General features: G+C 34.8%; 1 protein-coding gene across 1 annotated transcript in view; it reads right to left on the bottom strand.

Moving 5' to 3' along the window:
• Window positions 1-24,792, bottom strand: part of AQR (aquarius intron-binding spliceosomal factor) — a 95,948-nt gene that overhangs the window by 26,900 nt on the left and 44,256 nt on the right. The window contains exons 16-25 of the mRNA XM_014847311.3: window positions 24,275-24,416; window positions 21,230-21,408; window positions 17,595-17,762; window positions 16,026-16,195; window positions 12,265-12,506; window positions 10,500-10,646; window positions 9,643-9,712; window positions 6,989-7,099; window positions 4,353-4,462; window positions 1,662-1,797 (exon numbers count right to left, since the gene is read on the bottom strand). Of these exons, the coding sequence (XP_014702797.2) occupies window positions 1,662-1,797; window positions 4,353-4,462; window positions 6,989-7,099; window positions 9,643-9,712; window positions 10,500-10,646; window positions 12,265-12,506; window positions 16,026-16,195; window positions 17,595-17,762; window positions 21,230-21,408; window positions 24,275-24,416 (1,475 nt within the window). The remainder of the gene's footprint in view (window positions 1-1,661; window positions 1,798-4,352; window positions 4,463-6,988; window positions 7,100-9,642; window positions 9,713-10,499; window positions 10,647-12,264; window positions 12,507-16,025; window positions 16,196-17,594; window positions 17,763-21,229; window positions 21,409-24,274; window positions 24,417-24,792) is intronic.

Genomic DNA, 24,792 nt, shown 5'->3' with positions numbered 1-24,792 from the left:
CTCCCCAGTGAAAAATGTAAAAACAGGAAAGAACCTCAGTATCATCTCATGGGACTTTATCTCAGACATTTCAGATTCTGCATGTATACTCAAGACAGTTTATTAATGATGCTTTAAAAAAAACTCTCTGGACAAAGAAATCCCTTATTTTTTCATTATTCTCAGTTTCTTTCCATATATGGTAAGTCTAGCTTCAGCAGCTTTTAAATCAATTTGGCACTTGTCAACCCTTCTCCTAGACTCTTATAATTTTCCCAATTCTCTTTAGTACATTTATAAAGAACTTCTGGTTAAGCTGAGTGTATATTTGAAAGCTCATTTTATGCCTTCTGTGATGCAGTTCAATTACATCCTGTATAATGTTGACTATCCTCTACCATGCAATTCCTACTGAATTTCAATTTTATTAATTCTTCTAGGTCTTTTGCTGTTGCAACTTTAGTGTTTCTCAAAATGTGGTCCTTAGGCAGAATTATCTGAGAAGCTAAATAAAAACGTAGATTCCTGGATGCCACCTCCTACTATAAGAGAATCTCTGGGGACGGAGCTTGAGAATTTCCTTTTTAAACAACTTTCCCAATGTGATATTTACATGCTGAAAATTGTTGATCTACACTGTGAAGTCTCAAGTTCATACTTACCAAATTTATTAAACTTCCACAATTTATAGATTATTCCTTCTATTTTTAAAAGTAGTTCTCATTGAGAGCCTAGTGATCTTTATTTTGTGCCAAATATGCATTTAAGCATGATCTTTACTCCATTATTCAAAGTTCTAAACAGTCTGAGTCTAATGCAGACTACTTCGCAAGACAATGCATATCTTCCCTGTTTCACAAGAAACCATGAAATCTGCTCATTGTGAATGGACTCAACTGATTTGTGTATCTACTTATAATGAGCATAAACACATTCTTTCATATATATTTTAAATATCAATGTTATAATTTATACCTAAAATATACAAATAGCATTAGTACAAGGAGACTAGTTACACAAAAATCTTCATTATTTGATTATGCCTTAATCTACTTAAAATGATTAGTAAACCAAGTGACTATTAAAGTTTATTTTTACTCATTCTATTTGGCTTTCTATTTCTCATTGGTTTTCAAAAATACCCCTAAAATTAGCCCTAACAAAAGCAAAAGCACATCTCTAAATTTAAGTCAAAAGAATTTTTAACTTTGAAATTAATGTTAAAACATTAATTTGTTTCTGAAAATTTGAAAGAAGAGTATGTTTTTCTTTATTAGTTGTTAATATGCATAGTAAAAATAAGTTACAGAATTGTACTTTGTTACCACTGGGTAGCTGGAATATTTAGTTATATTTTTATAGTAATGAAAAAACGAAAAGAGAGAGACTAGAAACTTTGTTAACAGCAAGAAAGAAAAAAGAAGAAAAAATTTAAAAAAATACCAACATTGGCCTTTCACTGAATGAGTCATCAAGCTAAGTTATTTTATTTTGCAAAGAAAATTGAACTTAACAGGAAACACAAACATTTAACATTCACAAATACAGCTGTGGCAACAGCATATGTTTTAACCTACTCAACAAAAAAATAAGCTTTCAAGAAGAATCTCAAGAACCCATCCAGTTTCCAACAGAAGATCATATTATAATGAAGTATGATTTAAAAACTCTTCATCTCTTACCTGATATAAGAAGAAATAGCCTGCAGTTTCACAAGTATATGAAGCATCTCCTGGAACCCCCAGACTCTTTTGCAATCGTTTGACTTCTTCTAAAAGCTCTATTCTTCGAGCCAGGACATAATTAACTCTTCCATACCTAGAAATTTCAATTAAGCAAAAAGGCAAAATTATGTAATGAAGAGACTGTTAGAGAAACTGACAGCAAAATATTCGAGAAAATCATAATAGAAACTACGAATGGCTAAACAGAAAAAAAAAAAACCCAGTAGAAAACATAGTGTATATTTAACTATAAGTGGAAGTTCTTGGGTTATTTCATACCACAGGTACTTAAAGTGTTACCTACAGATCAGTGCTAATCTGCAAATGTGTTACTGGTCTGTGAGGAAGGAAAATCAACTCCATCACTAAATACACTACTCAGTTCAGCTATCTTCCCCTCCCCGCCCCCCCGCAATAGCAAGACCCTCACAAGGAAAGAAACAGTACATTGCATGCTGGTGCTAGTTGATCTCATCACAGACCAAGAACATATAGTTTACAGGTTGGTTGCTTTGAATAACACTGTTTCACACTAAAGGCTTTGAAAAGTAATTTAAAATATATTTGATCATTCTTTGTCATCCCAGCATGTGGACTGGCACCCGAACCTAGTAGGTTCATAAATATTTGCTGAATGAGTAAGAAAACTGAAATTTAGAGGGTACCTGGCCCAAAGATATGTAGTTAAGAAAAAAAAGTAGTGAAACCAGAATTGGACCCCAAATTCTACACATCTACTCTTTCCACCATAACAAAGTAACTCCTACAACACTTTCACACTAAAAGAGGATTAAAATAGTGTAAACATGCTGTTCTCATGCTCAAAGTTTCGACAAAGGAAAAAGTCACGTTCCCACCTACTCCATAGTTCAGAGATTCACCTCTGAGGCAGCAAAGGATGATCAAGAATAAAAAAGAGATAGAAGACATTGTCTATGTTTTTATGAATTTTCTAACTTAGAAGGATATAAACATTATAGCAAATAATTTTTTCCTGTTTGCTTATCTACAGTTTGAAACTTTTTCTACAATGAACACTTTGGTAATGAGAAAAAAATCGGGATGCTTATAAAGAGTCTATAATCAAATGCCAAAATTCCTGTGCTATAATATTAAATTTAAAAAGCAATATACACTGGAACTCTAAGTAATATATGCTCAATTATTCAGTAAATCTGCACTAAAAAGAGTCAATTAATTTTAAAAACCAATGTACACAATTATAACAGCATGATTACAGCTGATTATTGAAAAAAGACTAACAAAAGCTTGTTTGGGAGTAGAAGAATTATAGATGATCACTCCCTCTCTAACATCTCATTAGATTTAAAAAATCTCTTTAGGGAAAATGGTATTACTTTTATTGTGAAACAATATACACTATTTTTCTTTTTAATTATGACAAAGGGAGAGAAACAAAAGAACATGCCCAATGGAATAAGCACACACATATGAACGAGACCTGAGGCTTGGCTTGTGTATCAGAAAGCAAAAAGTATTTCTTTCCCTAGAAACTTGGTAGTAACTGAAATCATTATTAAAATTCTACTTTAGTTCTATTATATTATTCTTTAAAAACTGTAAATTCTACCGCGATATAATTATAGTATTTAGCATTCCATCAGCACCTATATGTTCACTGAATTCTGGATTATGAGATTTTAGGGTCTAGCCCCCTTTTGTAAGTCAGGTTTAACACCAGGAAACACCCATGGGAAGAATTCGAGGAAGTTATCACTGGCTGATCTAAAATTAAGAATCTAGAGCCTCAAATAACTTCATGTGTGTTGTTCTTTGCCCTCTGACTTTTTAAAAGCTAACAAATGTTTGGTGAGCTCTGTAATAGAAGAACTCAAAATAGAGGCAACATAATAATTTAACACTCTTTTAACTATGATAACACTCTAGTGATGTCTATGATCAGTTTAGTCAAAGGTCATGTTCAATAGCCAAAGGCTGTATTAAATATGTGCAGCTGTTAATTATGTCTATTGTCTGAAATTATGCTTTAAAAATGGATTTAAATATAAATGAAATGAGCTATTATGAAGCAACTTTGAAGGAAAAAACCAAAATACTAACCGCAGGGGAAATGTGATTTGTAAAATTTTAGTCACTTTACAATATGCAATATTCAACATAAAGTCCAGCTAAAGTGGCAATAAGTAACTGCACTACTACTTACAACCACAAAGCTTATGCTCTCATTAATCTTCAATTGCACTTCATTAAATGAATTGACTTCTTAATTGGTACCTAAACTATATGCAAATTAAATGTCTGGATGAAACGTGAAAGGAATCATGCAAAGTTGTGCAGTTTTAATTTGGCAACATTAAAAATTACCTCAATACACAGAAAGCAAATGGCAGTCTGCAATTTTAAAAAGATGAACAAGATAACTCCCTTCATTGAAATAACTGTATGCTTGAGGAAAAAAATGACACAAACACACAGAACTGGAACTGACAGAGATCACGACCAGACTTTTAGGTCAACCTATAGTCTGAGTAGGTGATGCTAGAACCTTTCAGAATTAAGCTGGATTTTTCATTGCTCTCTTCTCCTGGTGTTTCTTTAGTAAAGAAAAAGAGGAGAAAGCTAAAAATTCTTCATACACCATGTCAAAACTCATCTTCATTTCCTCACCTGCTGAAATCTTTCTCTGTCTCAAGCTCTTCTTCTCCATGACCAAGACGCAGGAGGTGGCGCTCATCAATGTCTAGAGCCATGATTTTCTCAAACAACTGGTTCAGGGCCTGGAGGATAAAACAAAAAGGATGACGGTGGTGAGTTTTAAAGAATCAGCAGGCTCCTTTGAAATAACAAAAACTAACCTTTAGAAGGGTAGAAAAGAACAAGCATTGCCCAGTCAGATACGAATCAAAATTGAAACGCAGAAGAAACCATCTTATATTAGGCCATTTATAATTTAAACAAAATAGTATTTTTATTGATTTCTGATATTCCTGCCTATGTATACTTGGCCAAATGAATAACTGGAAACCATAAAAATCATCTACCCATTAAATCTCTGCTTCTAATTTATGAAACGAGAAAGGCTTTGGCTCAGTTTCTATTTCCCTCAAGTAGTAACAATTACTAAAATAATTAATAACCAAGCCAAGTTTCATTTCACTCAACAGAATTTCCATCAGTTGCAGAGAACTGAAAAGTTTTTGTGATTGGAGAAGGACTCTTTCACGGTCAGTGTGTAGGGAGAAAACAAGAGGACCACAGAGCAGAAGGGCAAAGTGCATTCAATTCTTAGGCTGAAAGTCTAAAGATCTCTCTACAACAATGAGCAGAGCACTCATTTATTACAAACTATTCTGATGAAAGCCATTTAGAGGTCACGCCTTTCTACCTATGAAATGGTCAGATTTAGGTTCCTCGAATCCTAGTATTTATTATCTGAACATCTGCAGTTACAAGGTTTTGCAGAAAGGCCAAAGTTTCATGGTATGGAAAGATACACCAATGAAGACACCATACAAAAATTAGGCCCCACTCAAACATCTCTCCTAATTTACCATCAGTCTAATCCTGTCCACCAAGTCAACTTTGAGTGTCACAAACATCCAGGTTATATAATGTAAATATGGACATCTTTGCTATCAAAATTCTAGCAACTAGAGCTCAGAAACTGAAGAGATAAATTTTCAGAAAAAATTCCACACTATCCAAACTCTTGATAGTCTCCATCCAAAATCTGAGACCCAATATATCAAACCACATGGCATTACTTACTATCCAAACCCAGGAACCATAGATTAGCAGGCAAAAAATACTTCCACATTGCAATCTCAGGAAAAACTGCAAGATTTCATCGTGAATTAGAGTGATGTTGGAGAACTGCTTGAATTATATATATGCAAATCAGATGTGGACAACAAAACAGTTGTGAAAAATCAACAATTTGATAGACATTAAGGAGGACGATTTGATTATCAAAGGATGAAAAAAGGCTCTTAGCAAACAACGAAGTCTTTGGCTATTTTTGCAAAATAATCTTCTCTATAATTGTACTATACAAGTCAATCATAAGTAGAGGATACTGCAGAAGGTCAGTATCAAGTTATAACAAAACTTACTAAGAGATACTATGTTAAAACAACAACACATGAATTATTCTTTTTTCATTCTAAGAATCTGCAAATAGGTAAAATGATTACAGATGAAATTTATTAAATAGAAGAAAATCTTCATAAAATTTGTTTCTTTTATCAGATAAAGTCTCAATCAACCCCCTCCCTTGCACAATTTTTGTATAATATGCCACCATTATAAACTTAAAAACTTCAAAGATATAAAAACATGATAAGTGAATGAAATGGATAGTATTAAGTTTAAAAACCTGTAGATTAAAAGTTGACGAATAAAAGAATTAACTGGCAGTTAGCATTCTAAAAACCCAGTACTTATTTGTAAACCAACTCTTTTAAAAAACTGGTCAACTGAAGTCACCACTGTTAATATGACCCAGAGAAAGCAAGTACTTTCAGAGGTTTAGACTACCCAAGCAAGTTTCATAACATGATTCACGATGTTCTAAGAGCTCTGTCACATTTTACATGACAGCTAATAAATGTTACTTGTTGTTTCCCATATGTATGATAGTGACAGCTTCAGAACAACTATCACCGCATACACACAGATGTAAAGATCATTTTTCAGCCATTATTCACAAGAAAGGAGTTCGTTTTGCTGTTTTAGCTGTTTATAAATGCCTTATGTATTGGACCTGAAATGTACAATAGTCCTTCCATGTAACATAGATGTTCATATGTATATTTCATAAAGATTTAAAATTCAATCCAGTATCAATATGGTTTAGACTTATTCTTTTAGGACTATTCATTCTACTAGTAGAAAAATGATACTAGTAAGGGTTAATGCTTTTGGGTTCAAAGTAAAAGCTCTAAGTTAACATGGAAGATGGGTAGAAAAAAGGCAGTTTAATTCAATCCTAATATTTGACCACATACACAAATATTCTTCTTGGCTTTTCCACATTTTGATCCTCTCCATAGAAATAAAAGGTGGTTTTTATATTTTTCTCAACATAGTCTGGTCATGATCAGTGATAATCCAAGAGTAACTGAACAACAAACACTATAGTCATCAGCCTTTCCTGGTATTCTGTGTACCTGTGATCAGGCTAACATACAAGCAGAAGTTTCCATCTTTTCATGCACCCCTTGCTCCTTCTTTACCTTCCTCCAGGTCAACTTCATACATGTGTGCATGCATACACACACACACAAACACACACACACTCTTACCTGATTGGAATGAGTAACAATCAGAGTCCTCTGCTCTGGAAAATTGTGGTAGATGTTGGATATAATTTGGACTGCCACATCTGTTTTTCCTGTACCTGGTGGGCCCACAACCTAACAAGGAGATGAACACATAATAAACTATTAAGTTATCAAATTGTTAGAAAATGGAAATTCTAAAACTGAAAGATAAAATAAATTTGAAAATTTGCTGGATGAGTTCACAGCAGAATGGACAGAAGAGTCAGTGAACTTTAAGATAGCTCAATAGAAATTACTTAACCTGAACAACAAGTAGGAAAAAAAAAGATTAAAAAACCCCAATCTATGAGGCAATGCTAAGAGGTCTAATATTCATATCATTGAAGTCCTAGAAAGACAGGAAAAAGTATACAGCATAGAAAAAGTATTTGAAGAAACAGTGGCTAAAAATTTGCCAAATTTGGCAAAAGACATAAATCTACAGATTCAAGAAGCTCAGCAAACCCCAAACAGAATAATCCCAAAGAAATCTAAGCCTAGAGACACAATAATTAAATGGTTGAAAGCTAAAAACAAAGGAAAAAACCTTAATAACAACCAGAGAAAAATCATACATTACATATAGCAAAAGGATATTATTGTAGATTTCTCATCAGAAACGATGGAAGTCAGAAGGAAGTGGAATAACAATTTTTTTTTTTTGGTGAGGAAGATCGGCCTTGAGCTAACATCCGTTGCCAATCTTCCTCTTTTTGCTTGAGGAAGATAGTCCCTGAGCTAACATCTGAGCCAATCTTCCTCTATTTTGTATATGGGATGCTGCCACAGCATAGCTTGACGAGCGGTGCATAGGTCTGCACCTGGGATCTGAACCCATGAACCCCGGGCTGCCAAAGCAGAGTGTGCAAACTTAACCACTATGTCACTGGGCCAGCTCCTGGAATAATATTTTTAAAGTGTGGAAAGGAAAGAATTGCCAATGTAAAATTCTATGTCCTATGAAAATATCTTTAAAGAATGAAGGTGAATTAAAGACATTCTTACATGAAGGAAAATAAAGATAATTCATTGCTAGCAGACCTGCTCTTAAAAGTGATAAAAGAAATTCTTTTGACAGAAAGGAAATGATAACAGAGGAAACTTGAGATATCAGGAATAAAGAATAAATAGTAAATATAATAATAGACTATTCTCCTCTGGAGTTCTTTAAAATATGCTTGATGTTTATAAGCAAAAATTCTAACATTGCCTGATGGCACTTTCAATGTATTTAGATGTAACACATATGCCAACTACAACATAAAAGGAGGAGGTAAAGGGACCTTTATGGAGACAAGGATCTTCCATTCAACTTAAGAGACAAAATACTGCTTCTAAGTAGACTATGAAAAGTTAAACATGTATACTGTAATTCTCTAGAATTAGAGCAGCCATTAAGAAAAAGTTACACAGGAGATCTAATAAAAGAACAAAATAAATAAATAAAAATGGAACACTAAAAACTATCCAAATAACTCACAAAGCAGGAAAGGGAAAACAGGAGCACAAAACAACGGGGACAAACAAAACAAACAATAAAATGGTAGGCCTAAATCCAAAAATACCACTAAGTACATTAAATGTAAATGGTCTAAACATACTAAGCAAAAGACACTGTCAGAATGGATAAACAACATGCCCTAACTATATGCTGTCCATAAGAAACTCATTTCAAATATAATAGGTAGGTTAGAAATAAAACAATGGGAAAAGATATATCAAGCAAACACTAACCAAAAAGAAGTTGCAGGGGCTATATTAATATCAAGGTAAACTTTAGAGCAAAGAAAATCACCAGTGACGAAGAGACATTACATTGATAAAGCATCAATTCACCAAGAAGACACAACAACCCTAAATGTATATGTACACATGCATAAAGCTTTAAATACATGAAGCAAAAACTGACAGAACTGAAAAGAGAAACAGAGAAACACAAAGTTATAGTTGGAGATGTCAATACTCCTCTATCAGTAATCAACAGAAATAATAGGTGGAATATCACCAAGGACAGAGAAGTACTGAACAATACCATCAACCAGAAGGATCTAACTGACATATACAGGACACTTCATCCTAAAACAACAGAATACACATTCTTTTCAAGTGCCCATGGAATATTCACCAAGATCGATCATATCCTGGGCCATAAAAGAAACATTAACAAGTTAAACAAACAAAAAATTGAAATCATATAAAGTATGTTCTCTGACCATAAGGGACTTAGACCAGAAACCAGTAAGTGAAAGATAACAGGAAAATCTCCAAATACTTGGAAATTAAACACACTAAAGTCAGTTGTCGGTAGACTTTTTATGTAAAGAGCCAGCAAATAAATATTTCAGGCTTTGTGGGCCCTACAATCTCTGTTGAAAGTATTTAAACTGTGCTATTGTAGCACATAAGCAGCCATAGGCAGTACATAGACAAATGGGCATAGCTCTGTTCTAATAAAACTTTATTTATGAACACTGAAATAAGTAGCAAGATCTCCATAAGTATAAGATGGCATGATTACTTATAAACACTTACATTCAGTTGGGTTTCTGCACTTTGTATAGAACACACTCTAAAAATCCGATGCTTACTTCGAGTCTGAATCCATGTAAGAACATGTATAGGAATAATTCTCTTACCATAGTTAGCCCAGGCTGCATTCCAGCACGGATGGCCTCTATCTGTGTATGAGTGAACTGAATTGTATTACTGCAAATAAAGAGTAGATAAAAAGTTGGTTAAAAATACAGATGAATGACATTTAGCAAAAATTTAGACAACAATGACCAGAGGTTTAAAAATCTGCTTTGTATTTGTGCCTCCCAAACTCTTCTTCCGACCACCCCAACCCTTTTTGTGTACGTCTGTGTGTTGTAAAAAATACAAAACATGAGATCTAACCTTGTAACAAATTTTAAATGTGAAGTACAGTACATTTAGCTATAAGCACAATGTTGTAAGGAGATCTCTAGAATTTTTACATCTTACATGACTGAACCAATCTTTTCTGAAAGACTCTCTTCACCCTTGACCCTTCATAGACCAATTAAAACTGAAGGAATCTTATGGAAAGAAAAGGCTACAGCTATTTTTCAATACACTTAGCCCATCCTAGACCTCATTTGAAGTGTCAAAGTTCTAGTCCTCAATCTAATGCCAAATATAATGTGACATTATTAGTCATGCCACACATGCACAAGGGTAGCTACTATATATAATACATGGTCACGAAGTAAAAACCCTGTGCTCGAATTAAGGTAGCCCTCTAATACCTATTTCTCACAGTACCTGAAAATATTTCTTTTTGAAATATGACTACAGGATGACCAAAAATGTCTGAGCTACTCAGCCAGACGACAGAATAGAAGGGAATGGGGTCCAGAAACACAAGTTTCCTGGGATTTTTAAAGAATCAGAAAATTTAAAAATATTACTAATCCATTTGAAATAGCAAACTATTATGCATTATTGTAATTGGCATAGACAGTAAAATTACCGTTTGGGTTGGTTGTAAGGATAAGGACCTCTATTAGGAATAACATGAGGTTCAACGATTAAGGTTTTTGCCTCTTCAGTGTCTTCATCTTCCCCGTCTGCATCTTTCCTTTTCTTTCCTTTTCCACTTCTTACTGGAAAAGTTATCCTAGAAGATCAAAACCTTTATTCATTTTTATAACGACCAATAATTTACCAAGCATCTGTCTCTTGCATGACATAGTATAGAGGATAATCAGACGAGTAAGAAACCTTTATGGCCTAAAGGAACTCACTATATGCATATAAATTTTGAAAAAAGGAGATATAAAAGCACTAAAATATATGTTAAAGGTGTTCAGATTAGAAAACATCATCTAGTCAAGCGAGAATCAAAGAAGAAACATTTATATACTTATGTTGCATGCACTGTAAAGTGCTTTACACACTGTCCTTCATTTAATCAGAAAAAGCTTCATGGGACAGGTAGCATCTAAGATGAGTTTCAAAGAATTTAGACATACAAATATGGAAGGGATGACATTCCAGAAAGAAAGAAGTAACAGCAGAGCCTCAAGTATAAGTAGCCACTTTTGCTGGAGTGTAGGGAGAAAAGAAGGCTAGAGAGGAAGGCTGGAGCCTTGTCATGACATCTTTGGAATATGGAATAAACTAAAAATTTAATTCTCTATGTACATTTTTTCTAGTCTTTCTTCACCTTCTGAAAGGATAGATAATATCAACAAAATTGCTAAGAACCAAAGAGGCTAATATTTTGATAAGCAACAGGAAAAATCAGCTTTTACCTAGGGAGTGAAGTGATGCTTGCAGTAAGGCATGTAATCTGTTCAGGTGAGGAGACAGGCAGGAAAGACACTGCCATCATACAGAGTGAAGTGTTAAAGGCCCGGAGAGGTAGCAGTCAGGAACGACATACAAAAAAAATGTATCCTTAAGGCAGAGTCTATAAGGCATAACAGAAGTTATGGGAGTAAAAAGATTCAGAAATAATGCTGAGATTTCAAGACGGGATGACTTGAGGAATGATTTTGCCATTAATAGGATTAGGAAAGTATGGAGAAAGACTGGGTTTGAGTGTTATAAAGGATATATGTTTTTAATATGTAGAATTATTATATTTATATTTAACAGTCAATTAAAAGTTGTATGTTCTAACTTCCAACTAAGAAAGTTGGCAGTTTGCTACCACCCATAGGTATAACTGAGTGCTTTGCCATTAATCCATATGATGGAATTCAGGGAACAGCAATCAGCGCTTCAGGTACTTTGTGCTATTTCTACTCAAATTTTAAAACCAAAGTTCCTTTAATATTAAATATAACTATATTGTGATTATTTAAAATTTGTGAAAGTGAGGTTAAAAGAAAAACAATTTTCTTCCTAAAACCAAAAGAAAGTTCACAATCACATGGTTATGAGTATTAATTAGGAAATACACCAGACTATGCATAATATGCAAAGATGTATTTCTTCAGTCAAATGCTATAAATATATTTATATAGTACTCTTCAGATAACACATATTCACTGATTCCTTAGAAAACATGAGGCTACTTTTATTGTGGTCTTAAAATAGCTACTATGCAAAGAATAAGAAATAGAGCCAAATAAAATAAATTTATCCCAGTGATTATATGGTGAAGGCAAAGACTGCCCAAGCAAAATCCAGGTATGATACTCAAAACTTTATTTTAGCTGTAGTCCTGATGGCCTAATTCAGACTGACTAGAGAAAGCTTGAAAGAAGTGTATCCAGTTCTGACTTTACCTGAAAGGGGGTATCTGCAGAGCTGGGTCATCCACAGTTACTTTAACATTATGACCAGGAAAGCTGGTTTTTAAATGCTCAATGGAGAGAAAGGTATCATTGAAATCAAGGGTGGAAATCTGATTGGGCATTTTTGAATAATGTGCACTACTTGGGTCCCCATAACCTAAAATGATGTCATGCAGCCAGTCAGGTACCACACAATCAGTATTCATCAGGTTCCGAATAGTCTCCAGCACAGCCTGTCAGTAAAAGGACAAAAAAGGTTTGCGTCAAGAAGTCATCTCAAACATTTGCACTTCAATGGAATGCAAAGCTGGCTGCACTAATCCAGAATTCCCGAGTGTTTCAGGGCAAGAAGCTATTTTCTGCTGACAGGTGCTTGGCTAGACTGAATCAACAGCTATACTTTTAGCTGATACCATATACTGAGTTAAACAAAAGACCAAACTTAGCAAGAACAGTTTATCCGATAAGAGTTCATTTAGACAGAATGTCATAAATGAGTTTACCACTTGACTTCTGTTGGGTAGGATGAAAATCTGATCAGCTATATAACAACAGCAAGAAAACATTATAAAATAAACCCTTAAAGAAAACGCTTCCTCTTAGAAACTACTGGAATTTTCTCCTCTTCATATTCCATAGTTCCTCAATGCTAAGATCACACATAACCAGAAGCACACTAATATACTCAATTATGAAACACACTACAATTAAGAAATATTAAAATTAGCACTGCCAGAAATGAAAAATAAATGGAACAATGATAAAAATGAAGTGTCAAATAAAATTTCAGAATGAAAGAATCAGGACTACAACAAAAGGTCTTTATAGTAGATAATATATACACTGTCAGAAGTAATTACTAAAACCAAAGCAAATTCTTAGACCTTGCAATAATTATTTCAACAAAGTGAGCTATCCCACATATAGAAATCAGAAGGCTAGGCTACTAATTTCAAAGAATAAAATAACAAAACCAGCCATTTTTATATCATAAATGTTAGACAATCCGACAGGGTAAGAAAATAACAGGTTGGCGTATGTTAATCACACTCTTGTCACGCTGCCTTGTTTTATTTTCTTGCATTTATCACTACCTGAAATTCTCTTTTTCATGTATTGGTTATTTGCTTATCATTTGTCTAATCCCCACCAGAAAGTAATTTCCATGAGAGCAGGGATCTATAACAGTTTAAATATGGGATGGGTAAGTGGATGGATGGACAGATAACTGAATATGTTCAAGTAATGATGAATGAGATGAGGGCTCTACTCTCTAAGATAATTACGACTCTAGTAGGGAGACAAAATATGTCGTTACCAACAATACAAAGCAGCAGAATGTGGCAAATAATAAAGAATATTACTAAACACAATAGGAACACAGTTCAAGGTAAGTGAGAGATGGATGTAGGGGAGACTTTTGACATTAGGAAAGGTTTCACAGAGGAAAGTGGCATTTCAATTTAGCTCGAGTAAAGGATTTGTGAAAAAGCTGTGATTTATTTCATCATTAATGGAAAGTCACGGAAACGTTCAGAGAAGCAGAGTAAAATTATCAGTGGAAGTGTATGAAAAATAGGTGACTGACTCTGAGAAGAACAGAGTACAGACAGAGGAGGCTACTTAGTGCAACTATTCAGGCAAGAAGTGAAGTATCCAGATTAGGACAGGCTGTACGAACAGGAAAAGAGAAGGAAACAAATGAGGGATGTGGTCCAGGTAGATAACGAAACACCAAAGATACCAAAAGAGCATTCTTCCTTTCCCAAACATAGGCAAGCTGGTCACTCCAGTCTTTCTTGGGTCAGAACTGAACGCCTCTTTTGGAGTTCCATGACACTTTTATGTGCATCCTTCTTACGGCTTTTGGCACCTTCTCACCTTTCATAGTAGTTGTTTCTATTTCTAACTTACCTTATTAGTAGTCTAAGTTCCCTAAAGGTAAAGCTGTGTGTTATCCATATTTATTAGCTCCACATAACTTAGAACAATGTCAGACATATAGTAGGTATTAAACAGTCAAAAGAATGAATATAATAAAGGAACTTTTTTTCCATTTTTAGTAAACTGACTGAAACTCAATCATTACTGAGAAACAAAACAGAAACAGACAAAAGAGAAATCCTGCCCTCATAAACTTGCATTCTAATGTCAGAGAAATAACAAATATATAATCATGAGGGTGTGAGAAAAACTAAAGGTAACTGGATAAAGAATGATGAGAAAGGGAGATGCTACTTTGGATAAGGTTGCCAGAGAGGGCTTCTCCTAGGAGGAAACATTTAAACAGAGTGGCCCATGTAAAGTGACGGAACAGACCTCCTAAGTACCTGGAGGAAGACTGTGTAGGTAAAGGGAACAGCACGTGCAAAAGCTTGGATTATTAAAAAACAGCAAAAAGGCCAGTGTGATTGGCACAGAGTGAATAAGGGAAAAGTGTTAGAAAATGATGTTGGAGAGGCAGCCAGAGGACAGAAAATGAAGGGGCCTCTTGGATTATGGTAACTTTCTACCATGATGGGAAACCACTACAGGGTGTTGAACAGAGGTACTAAGGTACAATTTACATTCAGTGGCTATGTGGAGAATAGTGTAAGGGTAGCAGCAGTCACGAAGGTAAGCAGGGCTGTGAGAGATGAGGGTGTCTTGGACGTGGCATCGGTAGAGGTGGTGAGCTAATCACACTGAGGGACTGGATGTGGAGCACTTCCAGTGTTTTGTCTTCAACAACAGAGTGAGATGGGGAATAAATTCCTTTGTACGTAAGTTTTCTTCTTTAATTACAATGGGTTAAAAAAGGTAATAATGTGATAATGTATAAGAAGCAGTGTGTTTTGGGGGAAAGAGAAAAGACAAGCACTCGTGAAAAAGCTAGTGTTAACAAATGCTAGAACTGAGTGCTCCAGGTTTAAGTTTTATAATATAGTTTTCAACAATAATTTTTAAAAAATCTTCCTGTACGAAAACTCCTTCTCTCCACAAAGTTATTATAAAAATAAAGCTCTCTAGCCCCCAAATCTCCCTTTTCCTACTAATGAGTAAAGTCTAAATATATTCCATCATAGAGTAATTCAGAGCCCTGAGGTTCCACATCTGTATTCTTAAAGTGATCTGGGGGTGCACCTAGTTCTGATTTATAAAACAAGTCCCAGCAGGGACTGGCCCAGTGGCGCAGCACTTAAGTTCACACATTCTGCTTGAGCGGCCCACAGTTCACCGGTTTGGATGCTGGGTGTGGACCCATGCACCACTTCTCAAGCCATGCTGTGGCAGGCGTCTCACATATAAAGTAGAGGAAGATGGGCACAGATGTTAGCTCAGGGCCAGTCCTCCTCAGCAAAAAGAGGAAGATTGATGGCAGATGTTAGCTCAGGGCTAATCTTCCTCAAAAAAAAAAAAAAGTCCCAGTAAACAAATAAACAAGCAGTTTTCTTCAGCTCTTACTGGGGCATAAACTGAGTATCTAATATACAAAAAGAGGGAAGGAAGCTCATCTTAAAATAACACCTAGATTAATTTATACTTTAAGTTTCTAGACCATGAAAAGACAAAATAGATTTAGCAAATGAATTTCCTTAAGTTTTATTTAATCTATATGTTAAGAACATAAAAGAACTGTTTAGAATCAAAACAAAAGCAGCAATCATGATTGTCTTAACAGATCATTTTTATACTTAGTATCTATGTATTTACGTCCTAAAAGTTATCCAAATTATGACACAGTACATTTAGTTATATAGCCCAAAAATTACCTTAAAGTTATTTTCCTTTGGTTTTCTCCTCATTATTATATTGAAAGTTTCATACACATCTTCTGCTCCATTTTGTATAGTATTGGTCATATCTTGTTGATACTGGTTTGGATCCAAAAACACTCTAAATGTCCTTGACTCCCCTCTAAGATTGGGTCTTGGTTCAGGTCCTGGACATTTTGAAAAGGTGTGTTAAAAGAAATATATACTTTCAAATATCAAAGTAAGTCAGTAGTATTCCTTTTCTGGAAATGATGAGTAAATTTTCCAGACTTAACTGCAGCCATTCCCCTAGCTAGAATGCCTTTCACTCATCCATTACAAATTTCAAGAAGCTGAAAATATTTTCCCCTTTCTCTAAATTCTTACTATTTCTTCCCATAAAAGTCATGTAATGTCTATGATGCAAGGCCATGAATTGTGATTATTTGTATATGCCCTCAACTAAAATAGGAGCCTTAGAAGTCAAAGAACGTTACTTCTGTGTGACGCATAGCTCCTACTGCTGCCTTACATATAGTAAGTACTTGGTTGATCACTCTTTTCATCCTTCCACATTCCATACCGAACATCACTAGTATGAAAGAAAATTTCATATACTAATGGCTGAAAGCTCAGAGGCTTTTTCTTGCCCCTTTGCCATCTCTCCATTCTTTTCATCTTAGACTTCCAACTCTGGTCCCATTATGTGGCCTTATGTTTATTTCACCTATCCTCCATTCCCTTCTCCTATTTTCCTTCATTCTAGTGATAAAAGTAGCCTAATTATCAGCACTTTAGCAATGGTGCGATCTTGAAATCACAGGTAGTAGGAGCTGATTCAAGTTCTAAGAGAAGCTTAGTAAACAAACTGTAAAATCAACACTAGACATGGATGTAGTTATAATTTAATAGTAGGCATTACAAAAAAGTCAGGACAACATACGAAAGAATTTGTAAGAGCAATCAGTGATAAGCCTAAAGAAATGAAAGAGCTGACTAACCCTGTAAGGCAATGTTTCTACATGGGGTAATGCTGGCATCTTAGGCAGGACAGCTCCTTCTACAAGACAGTTCTGTTTAGATGTTTAGCATCCCTGGCCACTATCCATCAAATGTCAACAGTTCACCATCCCCTACCCCTACCCTAGTCATTTAACAATGGAAATACCACTATATATTTCAAAATGCAAGGTAGTGCCGTCCCCAACTGAGAACCACGGCTATAATGAATCAAATGTTTCACTTAAGAAAGAAAAATTAGGCAAATATATCATCGAACAACTGTAAGAGGGGTTTAGAGATTTTTAAAAGCAACATAGTAAAGCAGTATAAAAGGAAAAGTTTTAAATAAAAGTTATTTCCAAAGATCCTGTCCTTTCTAATATCTACCACAGAAGTTTAGAAACTATATTATTTATTTCTAAAATTGGGTAGTAGGTATCCTACAATGTATCTTACGTATAATCCTTTGTGTCTATGTAGTACATAAAACAACTAAAAAATATTACGTAAGACGCAAAAAGGAAAAAAGGCAAAGAAATTTATCATTATATACACATACTGTTTCAAAAATATAGATCACCATACCGTCTTCAATGACACGCCCTTTATCATCCAGCATGCCCTGGATTTCACAGCCTCTGACATAAACCAGGCCAACCTGTTCAATAAAAGGTCTCCTCCGGTCAAACTTGGTACCATAAGGTTTCGTGGGACGCACGGTAATTAAAAAGCATACATCATGCTTACGAAGTCCTGGTAAAAAATAAAGACATTTTCAATTATTAGAATGTCATCGTTTTTAGTCTTCTGCTGGCAAATTCTCATCCTCTTATCTTTGGAATAAAGATACAAAAAGCATTTAAGATATCAGAGATGATCAACAGTTATATTTGCATTATAATATAATTATGGGTTTTCCTATAATCTTTAATACTTGATGTTTGATAGCAATAATTGAAAATCTCTTTATCTTAAAATTAGAAACTTTTATGCCATGAATACCTTATTGAATAAGTCCTCTAAGTCATGCTACAGCTCCAAAATTGGATGCTCGTCATCATTCTTAACATTCTTAATAAGTAACCAAAAATATGGCTGGCATATAATCCATCTATATCATATTTAGCAGGTTTCTAACATCAGTTTAAACCATCCATCAGTGCCACTCCAACAACAGCCTAACTGTATTTCACCAAAAGAGGTCGACTCAAGAATAATTCATCAAAGCACAAAAGCATTGTTTACAGGTATCATCTTGAGAAGATGGTTGAATATATAGTTTCAGTTGGCAAATACTGAAAATTTTCATACGTGAATGTCAAGAAATAAGATACTGGACTTGTGTCAAAGCCCACAGCTTCTCAGTTTTTAACTAACGGATTCAACTGGATTCCAAGGTCTATTAAAAGTAGAGACACTGGGAGCCGGCCTGGTGGCATAGTGGTTAAGTTTGTGCGCTCTGCTTTGTCAGCTCAGGGTTTGCCAGTTCAGATCCCGGGTGCAGACATACACACCGCTTATCAAGCCATGCTGTGGTAGGCATCCCACATATAAAGCAGAGGAAGATGGCCACAGATGCTAGCTCAGGGTCAATCTTCCTCAGCAAAAAGAGGAGGATTAGCAGTGGATGTTAGCTCAGGGCTAATCTTCCTCAAAAAAAAAAGTAGAGACGTTGGATGACAAGGGACATTAAAGTAGACCACACAGAATGTAATGTTACTCCACTTAGTCTTCATTTCTTTTCTGATTCATTTTTGTTAGTCATTGTATGATATAAATGCAAACTTAAGCAGTCTGTCTGTTCATAGCTTTGGTAACAAGACACACAACTGAATCAAATCAGCAGTGTGAAGGTGTAGCTAACAGTACTGGGATCATTCTGGGTTTGTTTCAATATAGAGTGGGGTTCAAGTGTGCTAGAAATAGTAACTCTGATTCATAATAATGACCATTGTAATTATTTCCTAACAAATTCTATGCAAAGAAGCAGAAGTAATGAAAACTAAGGGAACTATTCTACTCTGTCAGTTGCATTGCCTGTATGATTTCTGAACTGCAAAACTCATTAAAACTTCTAAGTCTTAGAGCCAAAGAAATAGCCGAGAAGTAATTTAGTCCCTACCAATGTTACTTTTTGGAATCACTGAGGGATAACCGCTAGTTCTCACCTAAAGCAGATCATTTTACTATGGAACTTAGATCCACATGAAAAATACCTATATTACAATGAGCTCAACTCACTCTCTCCTTTCAACTATTTGCATTCACTCTTTCCTGACTGTGCCTTCTGGAGCGGAATCCAGCATTTCAGTTTTGTTAATTCTGTTTCCTTAATTTTACATGGAGTAACAGAGAAGACAAAAGCCTGAGCTTCATACCTTCTTGAAGGGACAAGAAGAATGTTTTATAGTATTCAGCTTAAACTCTTCAAAACTGTTCTGTTTTTACAGGACAATATTCATTACTGTTTACAGCACTTCCCTCTCACTTTTTGCCTCCATTTTCTATTTGGTTACTCTATCTGGGATCAATACAGGCACTGAATTTTAGCTCTGGCCTCCCAGAAAACACTTTTCTCTGTGCCACCACACCCAATAATGTGAATGACTGGTCCCACAATACCCTACTGTTTCTTATTTTGCCCACCAAAATTCACCCATTCTATTTCTCATTCTACCCAGAGACCTATATTTAAAAGAAAGCAAGCAAAAAAAAGAGAGAGAGACAAAAAGACTGTCTGATGTCCTTCTGTAACAGTCTCCAGAGTAATGGAGGAAAGGGGGTTGAGTAAAACATCCATTTTTTTCCCTTAATACCATAATGCAGACTCATCTCTGTCATCCATAAACTTCTATAAAGGGTCTTTTTTTTTTTCAATGTTTTATTTCCAACCAGTACTACTTCTGGGGGTAGCCAATAAATTATTTCAATTTATTACCATGTAAAACAGTGTTTATTTTAATACCTCCTTAAGCTCCAAGGGGTAATAAATATAAGAACTTCTCCAGCAACTTAACGTCTCTCTGGAGATTCAGCAATAATAAAGGTACACATTATTCTAGATTGTAATGCACCAGATTGGAACTCTTTTGAAGGATACAGGAGTCACAAAAACAATCTGTCACAAACTACACCCACTACAGTGGCCATTTGTTAAACATGTGGCCAGCTTCACTGCTGGATTCTTTCAAAATTATTTGATGAATATATCATACAGTCCCTATGGTTATAAACAGCTATATTGGGAGCAATAATTTCTGAAAACTGATCTGGTAAGGGACTATCCCTTTCCTTCTGGCATGCCAAGAAGGGGGAAGGAGATAAAACCTACCGGCTACTATTTCTCACAACAGGGCAGCAAGAGCTCTCACAGACAGCTGGGAGAAAAATATAAAAGTGTCAATTAAAAATCAATTCATGTGCCATTTCTGGCAAGGTGTTATTGATATTTTAACTACCTGACTTAGTAACTTTGAACATACTTGCTTCTAAACAAAATTAGTTGTGACATAAAACTTCCATCCATAAAATCTTGCGTAGTGAAGAAACGGAAAATAACATTTAATTTCTCTGCAATTATTACTCATCCTTGAGTACCTTTGATTTCACTCATTCTTTATCTGACTTCCTCCCTTTGGTACAAATAAATTATTATTATTTCTTTCTGAGTTCTTTTACTAGTTCCCCCTAAAATTCCTTTTGAGCTTGTCCAATTTTGATTTTGTATATTTACTTTCCACAAATTATATATCCCTATTATGTTCACTTGCACTGCTTTTATCTTTTTTAAAAACAACAATTTTCCTTACTTGCTCTGCACATGTGCAAGTTATATGTGGGTTTCTTCTTTTCTTTAGTGAACAGTAATATTTTTATTCTTTTTATGCTGATCCTATAAATTCATAAACAATATCTTACTAAATTTAAGATTTAAAATGCTTTTCTCTTAGCTCTGCAAACCATAACTTCCAAAACACTCTGATATACATGCTATTTTCTATCTTTTATTAAAGTATTAAGGTATTTAATTATTCTTGTATGATCCTTGGTATTTTTACTACTAATAATTATAAAGACAACTGCTATTCTTTAAATCAAATTTTAAGATAAAATTTAATAGAAGTTTAAAAGGGTAACATTTAGTGAAAGTACTTTGCTAATGCTCTAAGTCTATAAACTAAAAAGGCAAAAGGTAACTGCTTTTTGAAATACAAAATTACCTTCCCATTCATCTTTGATGTGATCGCGGACATTCAGATTGATGGTAACATCTGCACGAACTCGGGTTGGCCAGTTTTCACCTATGTTGGGTTTGGCAACCTCAACTACAGTGAAAGCCACAATGGGCTGAGCCATTCGTGCCCAACCACCAAATACTACACCACCATACTCAGACTGCCTGGAAATCAAAGAAGTAGATGATTACTTAAACAAAAATAACTTTTCCCCAACTTTTGGACAAGTAAAACTTGTAAGTAAGAATACATGTTTAGCTAGTATTTAAGCCCCAACATTAGTAACTCTTATTTCTAAACTTTTAAAAAAAATCTAAGTCCCAATTACATAGGGAGTATTTATGGTAGGATGAAACAGGCAAACATGGTCCAGAAAAGAAAGGGAAGTAGAGGAATATCCCCTACATCCATGGAAAAAAATGATAACTCCATGTATATAAGAACTAAGCCATTTTGTCAAAGAATAAAATAATCGAACACATTTAGTTCTATTTTATATTCCAATCCTTTCCCCCTCTTTATGAAGATAGTCTCAACTGTTAACATTTTATCTTACATATTATAAGCATTTTTATAAGTTGTTTCAAAAATGTTTTGGAACAAGCTAGAATTTAAAAAATTAGAAACAAGCAAATGATAACATCTACGCAAATGCCTCCGTTAGGGCATAATGTTTAAGTTAAAAGATGCTACCATGGATTGGGGGGAAAAATAATTAAGCTAGTTGTAATAACCACTAACATCCAAATACTCATTCTTTCTTCTTATATTAGTCTATCTAGTGCTTTAGTTTTCACATTAAATAGTGTATTTGGGAAATCTGTAACATAAAAACTGCAACACTCCAAAATTGGAAAAGACTGCCAAAAAAAGACATGCTTACAAATATAAAGAAAAACTATATCCTAAGTAAAGCCTTTGTGTCACAACAAAAAATCGTAGAACTTAAGATCAAAGAGTGAATCTAACTAAAAATAAAAGTTCTACAATCCAACGAGCTGGTTAGCACTGGGACAATTTCTGAAAGGCATTATTACCTTGTATCTAAACGCTTCTGTAATAACTTTCTATCACCTTCCCCACTTTTTTACAACTTTACTACAGTACAGTTTATATACCATAAAATTCAATTCAATAATTTTTAGTAAATTTACAGACTTGTGCATCCACCGCCACAATCCAATTTTAGAACAGTTCCCTCATACTTAAAAAAGATTCCTCCGGTTCAATTGCAGTCAATCCCTGTTTCTACCCCCAGGCAACCATTAATCTACTCTCCCCGCTTATAAAATCTACCTGTAACATGAAGCATTAAAAAGTATGTAGAGATTTCTGTTCCTCATAAGCATATACTTTCTTACACTGCTCAGTCGTTTCAGCAGCTTGAAAACATGATCATTAGAACTATGCAATGAGTAAAAATGCCCCTGCTAGTTTTCTACCTTCAGGACACATGGAACAGAAAGAAGCCAAGACCCTTTGTAGATCTCATCAATTTAACAGTTTTCACTGACGGGCAATTAGGAATGAAAATTTAGAAAAATTTATTATCACGTTAACTTCAAAAAGTGAAATTTTTCCTTGTGGCAGAAAATAATGTAAGTAAAAAAAAAAATGTTCTTTATTAATAGACCGTATGAATGCTAAGTATTACTGTTTTATTTGGCATTGAAGTAAAACATAAGTGAATTTTATTTGATGAACTGCTAGTTAATAAATCCCTTCTTTGCAAAATGGCCAAAATTAGGTCCAGAATCTGAGCATGTAAACGCAAGGTAACCATAAATTATAAGTAAGCTTTCTGATTAAGCACTCCCCCGGGGTCCAAACAATGGGCAATGATTTCAGCAAAGCTGTGGGCAGGGATAATCAGCCAGTGGGTATACAAATTTCAGAGTGCTAGCCTGCCTACTGACTCAACTGATTATTAAGTCAAAAATAGTTTATGTTGTGTTTTATAGTCTCACCCAGAATAACTTTTCACATAATAATTAATTAAAAAATAGAACTGTGTATGAAATAAAATATGGAAGTGAGAAAAACGGATCATAACCAGTGTCCATGTAGCTCTCTGTAACTAGCAAGGAGAGAAGCCTGGAAGATAGCTGAATCAGTTCACAGTCACAATGTTAAGCTTTTCATATAGAATGCAGTATAACTGTGTATGTATGCATGGTGTGACTATCATGTAAGGAGAACTCATTTTACAGAATTATTTAACTCATTTATATTCACTTAGATAATTAACATATCTCCATCAATTTCATACTTAGAATGAAATAGTGAATGAAGGGCATTTACCCACGGTCAGTCACGTTGAAAAGGCAAAACTAACCTTTACAAATCTCATAATACAGAGCTGTCTACGATAACTAGAATTAAGTCTTTTCTTAGCTAAAGGAACTCCAGACATGAACTAGTAGGTAGAGAGCTGAGTTTAAACATAAGAATTCCTTGAATACTGAGACATACTCAACTGGCCCTAAAGTAAATGTTGATGTCTCTTCAAGGCAATCTATGGGACTTTCCAATATTCCATTCTGTGCAATGTTCAGGAATTCCCCTCATCTCCCACCAGGTTCCTTAGAGAGGCTGACTGAGACTAGTGGTGACAGCCACAAAAGCAGCAGGGGTAGCAGAACACCCCTTCATAAGCTTCTCCTAGGACTTAAAATGTCCTGCCCTAGCACAGGTCTGCGGGCCAACCCACACCCTTCCCTCTTTACCCTTTTACTAATGCCCAACCTACTCCCCTCTACATTTCTCCCTCCCACCTGACCCCCCCTAGAATGATGACCTCTCCTCCCTTATCCCCAGCCCCACTCCCAAGTACCCAGATACATATTTTATATTTTAGACCTTTTGATATATTCTAATTCACATTAAACAATTTCTCAAAGAGTGGCTCATACTTTGGAGGGCATCTTCATGCCAGGTATATTATTTCTAAATGTACTTAGGAGGTTTCTGATAGAAGTATGTCAGGCACAGTTTACATCTCTTCATTGCAAGTGGAACCAATTTACGAACCATGGCTTCATTCTGCTGACACTATCCTCGATGTCCTGCCTAATTTCATAAGTTGATTCTAAGCGGAAGAGATTAAAGTTCCTTAGGAGGTAATCATGAAGAGTCAAAAACTGCAAATTCAACTTGGGAAGCGCAAGACAACCTGAAAAGGAATAACATCCATATTTGAAGTATATTTTTAGTCAGATGTCTGCTCTATGTATAAAAAAAGTTAACAAATTTGGTAAGAATCTAATTTAATGATGTCTCAAATTCAGCATATTTGACAAGGTCTTGATTAGGCATTGATTATATGTTACTCCTGGAGTTATTTCCCTTCTCTGACTATATTAATGAACAATATTTTTTCCATTATCCTCACTTAACACTATTTCCCTTGGAGAATAAGTGGCCAACCACTCAAGAGCAATATCAAAAAGGTTAAAAAAAAGAACCCCAAAACACATTTTATTGGCAAATCATATAATTTTCATCATCCCTATCCATACTCACCAAAGCAATAATGCACCTAAAAGCAA

The sequence above is a fragment of the Equus asinus genome, chromosome 2 (assembly GCF_041296235.1).
Source record: "Equus asinus isolate D_3611 breed Donkey chromosome 2, EquAss-T2T_v2, whole genome shotgun sequence".
NCBI classification, from domain to species: Eukaryota; Metazoa; Chordata; class Mammalia; order Perissodactyla; family Equidae; genus Equus; species Equus asinus.
This window is presented reverse-complemented; position numbering and strand designations above follow the sequence as displayed.